Raw genomic sequence first — 18,089 nt, forward strand, 5'->3', positions numbered from 1 at the left:
GCGCAGTGGCCCGAGTGAGAATAGAGGATTTCCAGCCATCAGAAGAAAAGGAGTATTGGATCGTTCTTATTTTAGGATAAATGACATCAGGTTGAACCAGCTCGTGTGACCTAGATAGATTTATCCTGATTTCACTTACACCGTAAAAGTAAGGTTTTTTATGTTGTTTATAACAAATTGAAAAATATGCAAAATTTTATTTCTTATTTATGTATAACTATTAAAGGTGGGAATCACCAGATACCCCGTGATTCCATATTATCACAATACTTGATTCTCAGTATGATATTATTGATATTTTTTAACATTCTGTGATGTCCCGAGTGTTGTAATAATACATGTTGCAGTTTATCACCTCTCAAGCATATCAAGCATACTAACACTGTAAGATGAAGACAGGTCAGTCTGACTCTATTTTACAAAGGCTCATTCAGACTGATGGCAACATGTTGGCACGTCTGTCTGTTTTTATCGATTAGATAGTAATTATTTGACAATCTCTAAGAAAGTGATTGCAGTCATTGCTCGTCAGACTGAGACTGTTTGCACAAAGGTTGCCTCCTTGCAATCATAAGGGGTTGTGAGCACCCTTGAGCTTTGGGCAACCATCTAGTCACAAGAAGTTGCAAGAAGTCACAGAATGTAAAATAATTCAATACATAACCAGTCAGCCACTGTTTTTTCATTTTTCATGTTTATGGATAGATTTTTTTGTAGATGCAGTAAGGTTGCATCATATCAATATCAATATTTACTGTCTCTGTATTGATACTGTATCACCAAGCAAAGTATCACAATATTGATTTTACAATACAGTAACATTTATTTTGTGAAGCTCAATAGTCAAAATCAATATTGATATTGCCTCCCCCAATCCTAACAAAATACTGTTGAAAAAGCTAAAAAATATTATTATTAACAGTACTTCATTATAAAAGCTAGCTCAAACAGACTAAAAACTAGGTCATTATAAGGAATATACCTTTTTCTTGCATCATGCAACATTTGTTCAATATCTGAAGTAAAGCATCCAAAGCAATGAACAGCACACAAGCATGGTGAGCATAAGGCAGCAAGCACGATGACGTCAGTGAAGATGAGTGTCAGGAGTGATTTGTGACAGAAAATCATAGTAAGACTGAAAGGGACAGTTTACAAGATGGTAGTGAGACCTACCATGGTGTATGGTTAGGAGACAGTGGCACTGACAAAAAGATACAAGCCTGAGCTGGAGGTGACAGAGCTTAAGATGTTAAGGTCTTCACTGACTAGAATGGACATAATTAGAAATGAGTACATCAGAGGGACAGCTCAGGTGGAGCAGTTTGGAGACAAAGCTAGAGAATCAAGGCTGACGTGGTTTGGGATGCACAGAGGAGGGATGGGGGCTATGTTGGAGTAGGCAAGGCAGGAGGAAAACCAGAAAACCACAAAGATTCACGAATCTAGTGAAGGAGGACATGCAAGAGGTTAACAGATAGAGGAGAGTGAAAGAGGAGGATGCCAAGGCTAGGGTTAGATGGAGGCAGACAATATGCTGTGGTGACCTTCAAATTAAGCAATCGAAAGAAGACTAAATAACTTTTAATAGTTTCAATGGTTTGAATGGAGAGCACAAAATCTGTTCAAGAGAAAGGTTTCATTAAATTTTTTATTTTTATTTTTATTTTAAGGAGGAGAATGTAATGGAGTAGGTGCGAGAGGGAGTAGGAGTTCTGTCAGGTTTGTATAGTGGATTGTCATTTATGCTTAGAAATATCTACTCATATATGCTTAGAGTTTAATAATCAATGTCATGTTGGTAGAGGTTTGATCCTTAGTAGTCTGTGGAAACTCTGTGTGCCTCCCAGAGCACTCTGGCATGCACACACAACTTAAGGTCAGGAGAGAGGTTATATCTGCTCTTACTGATATATGGTATAGCAAACACACGTATATCTGTCTATGTCTAAGTGCCTTTTGTTTAGATGAACTGCTGGACTTCCAGACCAGCAGGTTCAGGGAAGTCGTTTATGGGGTCACACACTGACACCCCCCCCCACACACACACACACACACACACACACACATACTTACACAACGCACAGGCAAAGGTACTCTTCGTGTGTATGAAGACGTCATATGTTAAAGATCCTATTTATATTTATGTAACCTCAATAAAAGAGCAGTGTTACGGGGGAGCGGACGAGAGCAACTGGGGTCAAGTGAAGGGACGGCGTTTGTCCAGTTCTCTCCCGTGCACGAGAAACATAAAGAACTTTGCCTACTCGTGTCTTGCTTTTGCTGTGTAATTAAATTGTCTTCAACGTTCCAGCGAATAAGTTTAAGCTACAAACCTATCAAGTTCTCTGGGAGGTGGAAGGCGGAAAGCAATGGGGAGTGAATAACCAAGTGGCTGAGTGGAGCAGAGAGTATACAGATAGGAGTGTGGCTGTGTGGATTTATCGGACAAACGATTTTGAATATAGAGCTGCCACGCAGGGGGAAACACATTAGTGAATGATGCTGAAGATGGCAATGACTGGCTGGCAACTAAGATAAGTTGGCCATGGTCACTACCCCTTCCACTGAGTAGTGGCTGTGGCAGTGCACATCCGACATTGGACAGTGAAGGCAAATTATGAAACAATCAGGTGGAAGGATTTGGAAACAGGGAACAGTGCACTACATGATCTATGTTTTAACTGGGAAACACTGAAAGATGGGTGATGGTCTCTTAAAATGGTCCTGGGAAGTTTCATCTAGATATTATCAGAGAAGTGTGCCTGCACATGTGATGTGACAATAAAAGTGATTTGATTTGATTTGATTTGAGAACAACCACATTTTCTGACCTGAATCTTTGTTAGAGGCAGGCTGCCTGGAACTGTTTTCAAGACATTCTTTGGGTGGTGCAGTCTGGGCTAGGGCAACACAGGCCTCCTTCCAAACTGCAGCGTTTCATGCAATGAGCATACAAAATCTCTCTTTCCCTGCCAATAGCTCCTTATAAATCCTAATTGTTGCTCTTGGTGCTGTTGTTGGAGTGGCACCAGAGCTTGACCAAAACATATTGAAACTTGAAACAGGAATTAAACACCTTGTTCTGAGTCTATATGGCCTAATCCCTATCTCCATATCCACAGACTTTGAGGCACAGTCCCGCTAAATCCTTTAGGGATCAAGTGTTTTAGTGTTTCCTTTTCTTTATCTCCTTTTGTATAAGATGTACTGGATCATCCTTTATGAAATTAGATTACGTCATCCCACAGTTCAGTACATCACTGTGATTATTGTGCTGTTTTACATTTTTATTATCAGTTCAACAGTGCGCTATTCCACAGAAATTTCGCAGCCATTCTATGGAAAACACAGACTCTGCAGATGGACAAGACACATGTAACAAGTGCACAAACTGGTTAACAGACACAACAGGCAGGTCAAGTGGCAGGAATAAGAGAAGCAAGAGACGGCCACAGATTTTGCATAAAAAAGAGCTACTGAGCTGATGGGAACAGCTGTACTGGTTAGGTCACATTGGCAGTTGTCGAATTTCAAGGCATGGAAAAAAAACACAGAACACAACTAATTTCTTTTAATTTAACTATATCTGAAACCTGTTTATATCTCATTTATTGTTTTTATTTAAACATGTGAACATTTAGAGGCGGAATAGCTCTAACTAATTCGCTTTTGTTAGTTGTTACGTGTCATTCCACTGTGTTGACTAGTTAATGAGGTGGTTTAATGCTACCTTTGTCCCCAATAGGTTTAGGGCTGTCATCTGTTCAGATTTCCTCTGGCCCTCTTGGATAGTCTGTAGGCTACTTTTCTATTACAATAGACAGGAAAGGTAAAACTGGTAAAACATGCCCAACTGCATGGTGACCTCTTTGGTTGATAGATGTCTGAAAAGTGTACAGAAGCGTAGTTATGACAGGAAAGGTGATTAATTAGTGTAGAATAAAAGGATTTGGAGGAGATTAAAAAAAAATCAGAAAACTTTAGCTGTGTAGATAACTCAGTGGGCCTGAGTTATCTGATTACATAAATCAGCAGCTCTATCTGCCCACTTCCAACATCTCCCAACATTATTCTCCTACTAGCTTTAAAATTTATATACCCAGATCAAAGGCTGAGAGAAAACCCAGCCAGTGTTCTCTAACATAAAGCCTTTAAGCTTATGAAAAAAACAAACCCCAACGATATTAAACTTGAGACAGTAACTCGAAATTTCGACTTAGTTCTGGCTTCTGGCTGCCATCTTTTTTTCGGAAACATTTGAATCACAAAAAGCCGGATCCTTCAGCATATGGTCTACCGCCTCAATGTCCCAAAATGCAGTTCGGCAGTCGTCATCGTGTTGTTGCGGAAGTGCTGGAAGATCGCCGTGTCCGTGTTTCTGCGCTCTCTGACATCTGCATTCATTCTCCAGAGCAGATATTTCTCTCTGATTTTCGTCATTCACTGGAAGCTATGGCAGCTCTGAAGTACGCCGGTATGGACGATACAGATAGTGAGGATGAGTTACCACCTGGATGGGAGGAGAGGTCTACTAAAGATGGTTGGGTCTACTATGCAAAGTAAGTGAGATCTCACCATTAACGCTATCAGCAAGCATGTCTGTGTATGAGTATAAGTCCTAACACTTACTGACATCAGGGCCATGCCATTTCTATTAGCACCTGGCTAACACAGCCTGCTAGCTACACTGTAAAGTCTGTGTTATAAAGTGTGCCGTCCTTATTTCACTGTAGGGTTTGTGCTAATTGTTGTTAGTCTTTGATAAGTCTGTGAGTTTGTCATCTCGAATTATCCTGCTGTAGTGTCACTATCCACTAGCTGCCATGCTGTAAACTTACGCTGAAATATAAAATCACAACCCTCCTCAGTAATGGGATAATGCATTAGAAATGTACATTTTGGATGTGCAGCTGAAAAATCTATAGCAACTGTCTGATGCTGTGATGCTATCATGACAATATCGACCAGAATCTCCACTCATCTTGGACATAAGGAGTCATGGAGTCAATGTGGGGCTTTTGCTGATTTCTTTGAACTGTTTGAATTTATTTAGGATTTTCTCAAATCCACACAAGGTCAAAAATCTACTTCCTGGTTCAAATATGTTCAATATATAAAACTTAGCAAGTAACAGCTCAATGACATACTTTTGGTAGCTGTCAACAAGATCCTGTCTGGATACTTGACCACTCTTCTTGGCAGAATTGGTAGAGTTCATTTAAATTGGTTAGCTTCCTTGCACAGACCTGGCTTTTAAACATAGTCTACAAATTTTAAGTAGATTAGTGGTCAGGCTTTGGGAATGTCATTCTAGAGCCTTAGTGTTAGCCTGGTTTATCTCTTAAAAAAACACGTTTTGATGTGTTTGGGAGCAATGGCTGGTTTGACATGAAGTTGAAAAATTTGGATTTAGTATTTCTTCATTATTCAGTCCACTTTGTGGAGTGTAAAATAGAATAGAACAATCCTTTAATTGTCCCAAAAGGGGAAATTTTGTTGTAACAGCAGCAAGAAAAACACATATAGGCCCTATACATTTTTTTTTTTTTTTTACATATTTACATCAAGGACAATAGTTGACCAAAAACAGAGTACTGTACAGTTGTTAAAATTAAATTAATGTAATTAATTTAATTACAGATGAGAGGCAAACCCAGGTTGTAGTGTGAATATGTTGATAAAATAGTGCAAGTTACAGCGCTGATGTAAACTTCTATGTTTGTTGGGAGCAGTTTTGATTGTACAATCTGACAGCTGTAGGGAGGGAGGACCTGCAGAAATGCTCCTTCATGCATCTAGGATGCAGCAGTAGGGCTGTGCGATATGACCAAAATCTCATATCCCGATATAAGAATTCTATAAAAAAAAATAACGATATAAATCACACAAATGTAACATTTTCTGTAAATTCTGTGAATCTCGGGCAGCTCGTCTTGCGGGAAGTGTTTCCAGCTGCGCGTCATGTAGCTGGAGTCGAGTGTTTTAACCAATGCATGAAACTATACATTTTTAGACATAAGTTGTAACGGCCGCCGTTTTCTTTGTGAGTATTTATTACACGGCGTGCTGCGGGGAAAAGCCTGTTCTAACGTTTTATTCTAAGGTTTATTTTTTAGCACCTGGCGGCTCTTTTTTAATTCCCATCCGTAAACAATCTGCTCTTTCACGTGATTCAGGTTATTTTGAAAAGTCTCAACAGGATCTTGAGCTTTATTGTGAAAGGTTTATGTGGAACATAAACAAGCGGACGCGCGATGCTGTTACCGTGGTTGTTGCTAACGACAACGCATAAAAGCAGGCGCTTGTCCGTCTGAAGTGTGGTTATATAAAATATAAGAGAAAGAGAGAACTTTAAGAAATTAATATAGCCACTACAGTGACCATCAAAACGATGAAAAAATATGTAAACAGTGTATTTTGCGACACCACGAAACAAACGATAGCGTAAAATGAAACATAGATGTTTTTATATCATAATCCGATATATATCGTTATATCGACAGCCCTATGCAGCAGTCTGTCACTGAAGGAGCTCTGCAGTTCAGCAACATTTACATGCATGGGGTGGGAGACGCTGACCATCAGAGATGTTATTTTGGCCAGACTCCTTCTGTCTCCCACCACCTGCACTGGGTCCAGGGGACATCGCAGAACCTTCCTGATGAGTTTATCCAACCTCTGTACCAGCACCATTGGCAAAAAAACTGCCCCAGAACATGATACTACCACTACCATGCGTGACAGCTGGTACAGTGCTCTCAGGTTTAAAAGCACCACATTTACTGCTCAAAATATACCTCTGGTCATTGTGATCAAAACGCTCAATCTTTGTCTCTTTTATCCAGAAGGCAATTGGCTTATCGATTCTGGAGCAGTGGCTTCTTTCTTGGTTGGCACCCTCTTGGGCCACGGTGATGTAAAACTCACTTCACTGTGGACAGTGATGCTGGTGTACCAGCAGGTTCCAGTACATGGCATGCTTTAGTCTTTGTGTTTGCATGTGTATACACGTATACATGTATTTTATGTTCACGTATGTGTGCTTGTGTGTGAATGTGTACATTTTTGTATATGTATGTGCATATTTGCATGTACACATATTTTTTACAAACATATATGGATGTCTCACAAGGTTTCTATAATATTTTCATCTTATCTATTTTAATTCTTTTTATTATATTATCCCTCTGTTCAGCACTTTGGCCGACACTTGATGTCTTTTAAATGTGCTATATAAATAAAGATGACTTGACTTGACTTGGTGGTTCCTGGGTTGGTCCTGATTATTCTAACAAATTTTATCTCATTGAGGGTAACAGTTTGGGTCTATTTCCAGACTTTGGCAAAGGATATACATCCTGTATATAAAAAGGCATTAAAGATGCATACTGTATAATTAGTCCACCCTGGAAAAAAAATAGTTCAAAGAAATAATTAAAATCCCTAAATTTCCATGACATTCATGCCCATGATGAGTGTAAATACACTATTGACCACAGCTGTATATTGTAAAGAAAATTATTTTTTTTCATTCACTCTTAATCTCTGTTTGTGCCAACAGTCATGATGAGATGAAGACACAGTGGGAACACCCCAAGACAGGAAAGAAGAAACGTTGTGCTGGAGGTTTGCTTTACTCACTTGTGTTTTCCCTGGAGAATTGTTCACATGTATGCAAAGCTGAGATTATTTGATATTTCTCTAACTTGGACTTGGTTATTTGGAGTATTGTCAACCACACAACTTTTATGCAGTGGCCAGTAGCTAAGCAGTCAGTTAAAAAATTAATGAAACAGGACATAGAATTCAGTTTTGGCTTGAAATGTATATACACTTTTTTTTTTTTTTTTTTTACAAACTTTTTCCATTAAAGAATAATAAATCTCTGTCTTTTTCTACAGACTTACCATATGGTTGGGAGCAGGAAACTGATGAAAAAGGACAGATAATTTACATTGAGTAAGAAGACTTATGATCAAACCCCTTATATTTGTGGAAATGTTTGACTGCAATAAAACTACGTTGCTGCTTTCATTCCTGCTTTCCTCTGTCATTTTCAGTCACATTAACAAGCGGAGCACATATTTTGATCCACGTCATGCATTTACAGTAGAGGATGTGGTGGTGAAGCCGAAGCGGTACGATGGAAACACTGCTGCTCTCGAGATCCTGCAGGGTCGTGACCTCTCTGACAAGGTTGTCCTCATTACCGGAGGCAATGTGGGCATTGGTGAGCTTAATGTTTATTTATCTTTTTCTTTTGTCTGACAAACGTTCTGAAAAGTTGGAACCATCAATCTGCAGTAATGTGTGTTTCTGTGATGACACCACTAGGTGGTGATATGGTATTATGCTATAACAGAAGGGTGCTTGCCAAGACTGTCTCTACTCCTTGCATGTCCCCATCTCTTCACAACGGGGCATTCATCAACATTAGCCTCCAAAATGATACACTTAGACTCAACAAATCACTCCTTAATACCGAACATGACTGTATTGAAGTTCATTAGCAGGGCTGAATTGGATGTCATTGTTAACTGTAATGAATGGTGTCCATTTGTACCCAGCAAATGCATGGCTCACTATATAATGGTCTGGAAACAAATTTATTTCCTCTTTCCTTTAGTTTAAATTAGCACAAGTCCTGGCCATTTGTTCAGACTCGCTTCTTTGTTCGAGATAGATAATGACAGCATGAGGAAAATCAAATAAACATAAAATCGTTAATTGTCTTTATATTCAAATTCTTTGTCCCAACGAAAGTCCCTGCAATGTAATTGCACTGTGTGTGGGAGTGTGTGACTCTGTGTATCTGTGTATGTGTGTGATATGAGATGTAGCAAGGCAGCACTGTATTACATAGATTTACAGCAGCCTGGGGACCTTCACTGAGGGAAGAAGCTTGTGAACTTAAATGCCTGCCTGACCCTGATGTTCTTCTGTCTTTTATCTTTACACACATTAAGAGAACACAGTTTTTAAAAAGTAACACAAATGAAAATGATTTATTGTTTAGTTTCCTGGGACTGTGCGTCCTCATGTGGACACTGCACTTTATACTTAAAAAGTGTTTTATACGTTTTTTTAAACAATGGTGACTTTATTGTGTTTCTCTGTAATATAAACCCATTGCACCCGTATGAGGGCATACAGTTTTTTTCTTAATTAAAAGAGTTTCTGTTCAAAGATGATGCTTAGTTTTTATACTTACTGGGTCCAGCTAATGCCCCAAATTTAGGGGAAATTAAAAATAGCTCAGGTCTCAAGAGGTTCAGATTCTTGCCACACACAATAGACACTCGTTAGCTGATCAATAGGCAGTTTCAGCACTTAATAATAATAATAATAATAATAATAATAATTGGCTTGTATCAAATGACCTCTGATGACTGTATTTCCATTAAACCTGTGACCGTCACTAAACCAAGATCTGTTCAACCTATTTTTCTTTTTCTTTGTCTCTGAATTAAAAGACTCACAACAAACATCAATTAAAAATATAACTGACATCCATCAAAACATTATTACCAAGAAATTATTATTTTTAAATGTTTTGGGTTAGGATTACTTCTACATATAGTTAAAAAAGTAATAATTTTACTATGAAATCTGTCAAAGGAAAATGCACATGAACATGTGAAATGCAGAAAATCTGTACCCAGAACAAGTGTAATGAACTGAAAAACGCCAACATTAAAATGGGAATGCCTATGATTACCAGAACAAAGTGTAGTGTGAGTCAGATACTAAAGGATAATTATCAAAATAAAGAAAACGTGAAGATGTATGGCTGCAGAACGACTGTAGGCATCAGAGGTTAAAAGTGCATAAGCCTCTCATTCCAAATGTATTGCTTTCACTAGACGCGGATAGAGGATTAGTTCTAAAATACATCCGATATTTGGCCTGAGCGATAATTGTATAGGATGAATGGAGAAAATTACTAATAGCTTTCTCCACAAGAGGGCACAGGAGGTCTGTGATGTGCATGCTATTGATATTAAAAAATGTTATCATATTAGCTGTTTTACATGTACTTATTTTTTCCTTAATTAAAAAAAAACACTATATAATGAAAAAGATAATCCTCATTCAACATTTGTTGTGATATATTTAATTAAAAAAAATGCTGGAAAAAATGCAGTTTTTCACAAAAGACTGCATCAAGTAGTGGTAATACACTGACACTATATAGTGCATGAACACTTATTAGAACCCATATTAACATAACCTTTATTTTGCTCATATTAAATATGCAGCAGCTATAATTAACAGTATTCTAATAGTAATTGCTACTTCTCATGTACTCCTTTGACATTCCTTTAGTGAAATGTGGTTATGCCAATTGGTTGGACCCACTTAGCATTTTAATGGCATCAGTAGTGTTTTAATCCAAGTGTCAAGGCTATTTCCAATTCCTGTAGTGCTTAATTCCTCCACAGGAAATGTGACATTTTTATTAGTAATGGTAGGATATTAATTAATTCCAAAAATTTACATTAAAATATTTTAATTTAGTTTCAAATGCACATAAACATGAAAACCACATATATAACATTATTTATGCATGAAATATTACCGCCTCCTGTTTTTGTGACCAGTCTTCAAGCTCCACTGCAATAGTGCTGGGAGGCGAGACAGTGATGCAGTTTGTCTTGCCAGTGTGATCACTGCGCTCGCTTTACAACATTAGTCTTCCTCTCTCTGCTTTCTTTTGTAAATTAAAAACCAGTACCAACCCGAATGGCAATTTTTAATTGTGATAATGGAAATGAATGATTGTAGTTTGTTTCCCCCCCCTCCGCTCGTCTCCGTCTCCCTCCCTCCGCTCGTCTCCGTCTCCCTCCCTCCTCCTTCTTTTTAAAGGTTTTCTTACTCGTATAGACCTGTGGTTGTACACCTGTACCTCTGCATTGATTCCTAAGCGGCTTTGACCCAAGCCTGAGCCTCCTATCCATCCCCATTACACAGTACTGCTCTGGCTCTAATTCGCCCCTATCAACTAACTCTCAGGTTATTTACTGGCCAGGGGTCCATGGAACAGTTGTCCTTAAAGGGCCATTGTCCTGATGTCTCTAGCCCCCACTGGGTTCAGAATGAGGATACTTGCTTTTTAAATATAAAACTGCACAACATTGCACAAAAATGTATTTCTATTTTCCCTCTCAGGACACGTGGTCTTATTTACCCAGTGACAGCTCCTTTGGGAACTGTTTTTATGGACATTTATGTGTCCAAATACCTGGGGAGGGTCATCAGTCTCTCAGGTGACTTGTTGACATATGTTTAATAGTGGTCAGAAATAACATATCCGCCTCCTGTCTTACTCAACTCAAATGGTCCTGCTTTTTTTTTAAATTAGTCCAGCTCAGCATGTGTGGTGCACAAAAGAAAGAAAACACTTATTCAAGTGTGGTTTTTACTTATGCAGATCTCTTTATTTTTCAAAAAGTTCTCACAGATTATAATTTTTTATTCAGTAAGTGAAATTATGAGTTTGAAATTAAGTTTTTATTTATTCTGCTTTTCAGTGTTGACGTGTTTCATATCTGAACTTTTTGCACCTTCTGTGGAGAGTCTTGCTGTTGAGCAGTGCATACAGTTGCAAAGCTTTACTCAGTCTAAATGCATGCACTAAATTCCGCGTGGTCTTCTTGTTAAGGCGCAGGGTCAATGTAGGAATAAGAAGCAGAAAAGACTTAGGATGTCCAGACGGGGAATAGCATGGATTTAAAAAAGGAGCGCTTCGTAATGTTTTAGTCTCTCTATGCATTGTCTCTGCAGTGTTTTAGGACTTTCAATGTTATTCTTATTCATGAAAGACTAACAATGTTCCATAGTTGTGTTGATCCCAGTGTTGTGTTGTGAGGATTAAGTGTCAGGCTGGTGCTCTCCTCTCTCTGGATGGAGAGATCCCTAAGCATATTCAGTGAGTCGCAGAGCTGCGGGAGCCTCTGTGTGCAGATTAAACCCATAGCCTAGCTTTGTGGCTGATCATTAGATTGAGGCAGATTTGTTAAGCATAACTGCCATTAAATTGGTTGCAAAGCTCTGGTATTTACTGCACTACTGTTTATGAATAAGGACCTCCTTAAAGACCCGTGCAGTGATGCGTTAAACCCAAGCCTCAGTAAGGAGGGAAATGCATTATTCATAGTGGGAGGAATTAGATGGATAAAAAGATGTTCCTGGTGAGGATGGTGTGTGGCGTCTGTGTGTGTGTGTGTGTGTGTGTGTGTTTTTTTGTCTCTGAGCATCTCTCAGTGACTACGTGTGGTTTAGATGACATCCAGAGTGCATCTGTATTTATATTAAGTCTTCATTGTGTGTGTGTGTGTGTGTCCACCGGGTGAATGGCCGGCCAGTGTCCTGCGCTGCCTTCTCCGTATCAACTTGTGAACTGAACCGCCGAGGAAATCAAAGGGAAGTTTTATTTATTTTTTTTTTCATCGGGCATTTCATGTTCTCACTGATGAATGTGTTTATTGGCTACGTAATAAGAAGCAGTTCCGGTTGGTTAGTCAAATTATTCAACTTTATTAACCTTAGATGAAATTTGCTATGCAGACCCAAACTGGTGTAACGTGCAGAGAGTATAATGCTGGAGGCTAGCAGGGTTCAATAATGATTACAGCTCTAATATAATGGAACTGAAGTGGTTAGAGAAAGAGAGGATGGAATACATATATGTGCTTAAAGGCTGTAGGTAAAATAAAATGAAGGGGCATTGGGTTATTGTGTGTAGTCAAGTAGTTTATAGACCTATCGAGTTTACAGTCTGCACATGATGAGGGGGATGAAAGTTACATGACGGGGGAATGCGGGGGGGATTTTGATGACAGTGATGAAAATAGCCCTAATGCTCAGCAGCTATGTGTGCATGAGCAGGCCTCTGGGGTTTGTGTTTATCATTGTACACGTTTGTGATTTGGTGCGCTATGTGTTTATCAGCTGTACTGTCCTCCTTCCTCGCTCTGTGAGGCTGACTGCTGGAGGACCAGGGGTGTCCAGTGTGTTGTGAGGCCATGATGAAAGATTGTGTTGGGAGTTGGAGGTTGACACAGAGGGTCAGAGAAAGAAAAGGGGGGTTGGTGGCTGGGTGGGTGGGTAGGCGGGCTGGTGAGGTGGTAGTGGGGGTGGTGGGGGAGCCAGGAGGGGATAGGGAGGGGTAATAGAACCACTCCAGTGCTCTCACCTGGAACAGCTCAACCTTGGGCTGTAATTACTAACCATACATTCCACTTTTGGGGTGACATCTCCCTCCTCTTGGACTAATGGAGGGGAATTAGAGGGGATCTTAAAAGTCAGAAAGAGCGGGGGAGTTGTCCCCTTCTTCACTTCTTGGGCAAGAAATACACGGTAACCGCAGGAACAGGTGCACTCATCACATCAGAGATGGTCAGGAGTTTGAAGATGTCTCTCAAATCTGACCACTCTTTGCTTTCTTAGATACACATGCATATATTAACCTCCTAAGACCCGAACTGTTTCACGGCATGCATTTTTAATTTCTCTTTGATATTTGGGCTGATTGGGACCCGATGAATGTAAAAACAAAGAATTACCAGATTTTTTTTTTCTTTTTACCTAATTTTTGTGTCTGAGAAAAATGAGAGCCACATATGAGGATATTCATTTACAATTTTGATAGAACAAAAGCAGTATAATGTCCTCGTAAGTGGATATCAGGCCCTTGTAGAGCAAAATTGAGTATTTTGGTCTAAATAACCCAAAATGTGATGTCCACGTATGTGGACGCCAGGTTCTAGGAGGTTAAAGATTTGTTTTGGACTAATATTTGGACTAGAGCTCAAATAATTAGTTGACAGTCAAATAATTTTTCTGTTGTTTATCAAATACTACTTTTTCTTTTTTTTAACTAAGGAATTCACCTCACTGTGAAAAATAGAATAAAATGTGTGAAATATAGAATATGAATATCTGTTTATGTATATCACAGTTATGTTGAAAAGTGAAATAGATGGCGCTTATTAACTTATTGTTTTTAGAAACATACTGCATGTGTTATATAATATCTATAGTAACTGGGATGAGATGGGCACGTGGGATAAAGCCGTGTAACAGTGCAGTGTCGGGTCACATGAAGGTGATTGTGGCAAGTTGTTACAAAATCTACAAATTTCTAAACGCTTTACCAACTAAAATAAATCAAACAGAAGACAGAAATAAACAGCAATAAACATAATAATAAAAACCATACTTATTATGTTTATTAATTGCCTCATAAATAGCCCAAATGCAATTTCAGTTAAAAACACCTTGTAACTCAATGATGAGTTTGGGCGATATGTACTCTGTTCATAATCATGTTTTTTCTCTCTCATGGTCTTTCGAGCAGCTCTGGAAAAGGGGATTGTGGGAACCCGACATGTTTACCCACAGGTCTTGTAATGATCTGAACCGACTTCTGTTTGCCCAATTGTACTGCAGAGCTTATTTTAGTTAAATGCCTCTTTGGATGCAGATCAAGAGAGGGAAGGAGCAGGCGTTTGCCAAATAAACACGTTTACTGACGAGGCTGGTAATGATCTCATTACATTGAGCCAATACACCTGTGTACGAGGGGGATCCAGAGAGGGGCAGTGGGCCAGGGAGGACAAACAAAGCGTGAAATCACTAAATCACACTCATTATTGGGGGATATCAGTAGGGCCAGGATCCTAATGTACCATGAAGAGCATTCACAGCTTAATGGACATTTTACACATTTTTATGCATTTTATACATTACAGTAAAACACATTTTCAACAATAGCTGAGCCATGTAGTGCATTCTTGCTACTTTATAAAGCTTGAGATTGAACATAAACATATTCAAAGAAACTTCCCCCCCCCATCTACAGACTCTTCTCTGTAAACCTCTGCAGCTACTACATCTGTTTAGACAGAAAAATCTGGGTGAGCATCACATCCAAGCGGGCCTGCCGCGCGCTGTAAAACAGCTTATGGCGTTTGTCGATCCACCAGCGCAAAAGAAACCCCTGTCTGACCTCTTGTCATGTTCCACCATCAGCATACAATGCTGAAACAGGCTCCCTTTGTTGTACACCTGACCAGGAACTAATTTCGTCGCGGCCCTCTCCACCGGTAACACGGGCAAGAGGGCGGGGAGTCTCTGTTACAGCAACGCCACACTCGTTATTTCACAATTAATGTCAAGCCCTTGTTATTTGTCATTGCAAATACATGGCATCGGCGCTGCTGCTGTTGTCGCTGCCATATTCTAATTTGTTCCCCATTATGGAAAACACTGGTGTCGATTAATTTCACTTTCATGCTTTGTACACACAACCAGTCGGTGTGAGGTGTTGTTGTTTACCAGAAGCCAGTAGTCTTGTCCAATTTATAAAGACCGGAAAAAATGCCTTTAAATGAAGCTGCGTTTGTGGGGAAAAAAAATATAAAAATCATTTCGCACACATCCGTATGATTTTTATCAATTTTAAAAGCAGTGTTCAGATTATGCCGAAGTGAAAACGCAGACACTTTGCGTGACACTCAGAAGTTACGCTAACATTTATTTTCTAAAGCCCGCCGCCGCTCATTTGGATTCAAAGCCTATTTTTACCCCACCAGTCACTCTGCTTGTTATTTCTGTCATGCTGTTTTTATTTTCATTTCCATTTCCTGTGAGTGAAATGATCTCCGCTCACAGTCACAGTCCCCTCCATTACACCTAATAAGGTGTCATATAATTTCATTCCATGCTTCACTTGTCAGAAAGGGCTTCCAATCCCACTCCAATTTTGAGTTTTAATAGATATTAGTCCTTAATGCTCTCCTCACAATTAGGCCTCCCAGTTTTGCTCTTAATGAAAATCAGATTAAGACATATAATCTAATTACAGTCCATATTAATCCACCACCCGATACACTCTGCCTACTGCTCTGCCACTCAGACCCTCTTGCCACAATCAGTTATTGAGCCTTTCACTTTGTCAGTCAGGACTCTCATACTGCATGTGGATAAGTGCTTGTGTGTGTGTGTGTGTGTATATATGTATATACATACACACAGGTTTGTATATAGAAGTAGGATTAAAAATATGACATGACTCTGTGCTCTTGAACTTTTCTGTGACACATGAAGGGTAGTAAATGTCAAAGGAAATAAAAATACGGTGAAGGAAAGAAAGTTAATCTCATAAATTAATTCAACCTACGGGATGAAATGACCCATTTAGACTTGTAATTTAGAAATGAACTTCTCTCCCTCTATCTTCAGTTTTTGTCAGTTTTATCGTGACTACATGATTTGGATGGAGCCATGAAGTAGTCTTGGACTGATAAATTCTGCACATATCGGCGGACCTCGTTTCATGGGAGAAATGTCCTTATCAGAGGCCCTTTGATGTGCCTGAAATATCACGCCAAGGTTCAGTGTGAATGTCATGTCTGTTCGATTGCTCATTTAGTTCAGTTACGACCCGTGTTTTCATAATTACTGCCGTAATTTTTAACGTAATTAACAACAGCCTCCGTTTTTCTGACTCTATGCGAGCGGCGATACCTCATTGAGAGTTGGCGGTCAGATCCAAAACTTTATCTAAGACGAGAGGAAGAAGTCGCGAACCACAATAATTCAATCAGTTTCATCACTTCAGAGAGAAATGATTAACTCCACTAGACTGGGTTACTCAATGAAATAAATTATATGAAAAAATTGATGGGGATCTGAAGTTATCTTTAGAAAAAAAAAACCCTCATCTTTGAGGCATTGCTTGCCTGTAGACTTTTTCTCATGTCTATATCTCCCTGTCTTCCTGTCCGTCTGTCTCCCATCTCAGGCTTTGAGACAGCCAGGTCTTTTGCTCTTCATGGCGCCCATGTGATCCTGGCTTGTCGAAACCTGACCCGTGCCAACAAGGCGGTGAGCCTCATTCAGGAAGAGTGGGTAAGTGACAGTCTAAGTAATCCCCTGTTTTCTTGGAGCTCTAAAAGCTGGAAAGTGTGGTTAAGTTACAACATCTTTCTCAAACAAAAACAAATCCTATAAAAAGACGCCAACAATAAACCGACTTATAGTAACTTCCTTATTGAGGTTTAGACAGAATAAGCTGTTAAACATCAGTGAGCCACACTCGTGTATTAGTGAGCATACATGGACTGGGATTTCTGTAGTGCTTTTCTGGCCTTACCAATCACTTAAAGCACTTTTTTACCAAATTTAAACCAAATTCTCACCCATTCACACACAAATCGCAGTTGCACTCCCTCCGCAATGGATACAACTTCAGCTTCAGTATCTTGGCCATGTACACTTGATATTTCAGGCTTCCCGGGATGGGGATCAAAACAGTCCGAAGCACACCAAAAAGGGCTTGTCCGTGGAAAAAAAATGGTCCCAAACCAAAAAACCTATTGTTGTTACACCGACACTACATTTTCAGACTGAGCTTAATTTTTATAAAACATTTGATGTGATATAAGCAAAGCAATTTTTTGGGGTCTCGGTATATGCAGAATATGACTAAACAGTAGATAAAACAGTAGAAATAACTAGAACAAATACTAAAATTATTTTTTTTAAAAGTACTAAGATATAGTAAAATATAAATAACTTAATAAATGTACAATTTTGCACAATGTGTGGCAGGGAGCAGCAGGATGATGTTCAATAATACATGTTGTCATTTTCTGTGGAGTTCATACAATAATAACACTGAAACACATTTAAAGAAAATAAAACATTGAAATTTTTCGTTGACTATAAAACTTATTTTGGCTCTTCCCTTATTCTTAAGAGATTGCCTCAGTGGCTGGACCCGCATGTTTGATTTGGCACAAATTTTTACCTCTGATGTCCTTCCTGACACAGCCCCACGTATCCCGCGGATATGAGCCGCCTCCCGGTCTTGAACCATGGGTTACTTTTTGCTGTGGTTTGTGGAATGTACTGTTTTTGTGACATAATAGTTTAAAGAGTGTTTGTGTTAACTGGATGTTTTAGATTATAAAGCTCAAACAAATACGGGACAAGCATAACATTTATAATTTAGATTACTGCATAACCTACCTGTTTAGGGCTCTGCTACAAATAGAGGCCTTTTATTTTATAAGAGTGTG

At 39.1% G+C, this 18,089-nt stretch overlaps 1 protein-coding gene across 1 annotated transcript in view; it reads left to right on the top strand.

Annotated features, from left to right (window-relative positions):
- Window positions 1-4,364: 4,364 nt before the first annotated feature.
- Window positions 4,365-18,089, top strand: part of wwox (WW domain containing oxidoreductase) — a 135,830-nt gene continuing 122,105 nt past the window's right edge. The window contains exons 1-5 of the mRNA XM_085359146.1: window positions 4,365-4,562; window positions 7,565-7,629; window positions 7,905-7,962; window positions 8,064-8,233; window positions 16,811-16,917. Coding sequence (XP_085215272.1) covers window positions 4,456-4,562; window positions 7,565-7,629; window positions 7,905-7,962; window positions 8,064-8,233; window positions 16,811-16,917 — 507 coding nt within the window. The 5' untranslated portion in view covers window positions 4,365-4,455. The remainder of the gene's footprint in view (window positions 4,563-7,564; window positions 7,630-7,904; window positions 7,963-8,063; window positions 8,234-16,810; window positions 16,918-18,089) is intronic.

The sequence above is a fragment of the Diplotaxodon limnothrissa genome, linkage group LG7 (genome assembly GCF_057381915.1).
Source record: "Diplotaxodon limnothrissa isolate DT_005_m linkage group LG7, D_limnothrissa_male_GT1.1, whole genome shotgun sequence".
NCBI classification, from domain to species: domain Eukaryota; kingdom Metazoa; phylum Chordata; class Actinopteri; order Cichliformes; family Cichlidae; genus Diplotaxodon; species Diplotaxodon limnothrissa.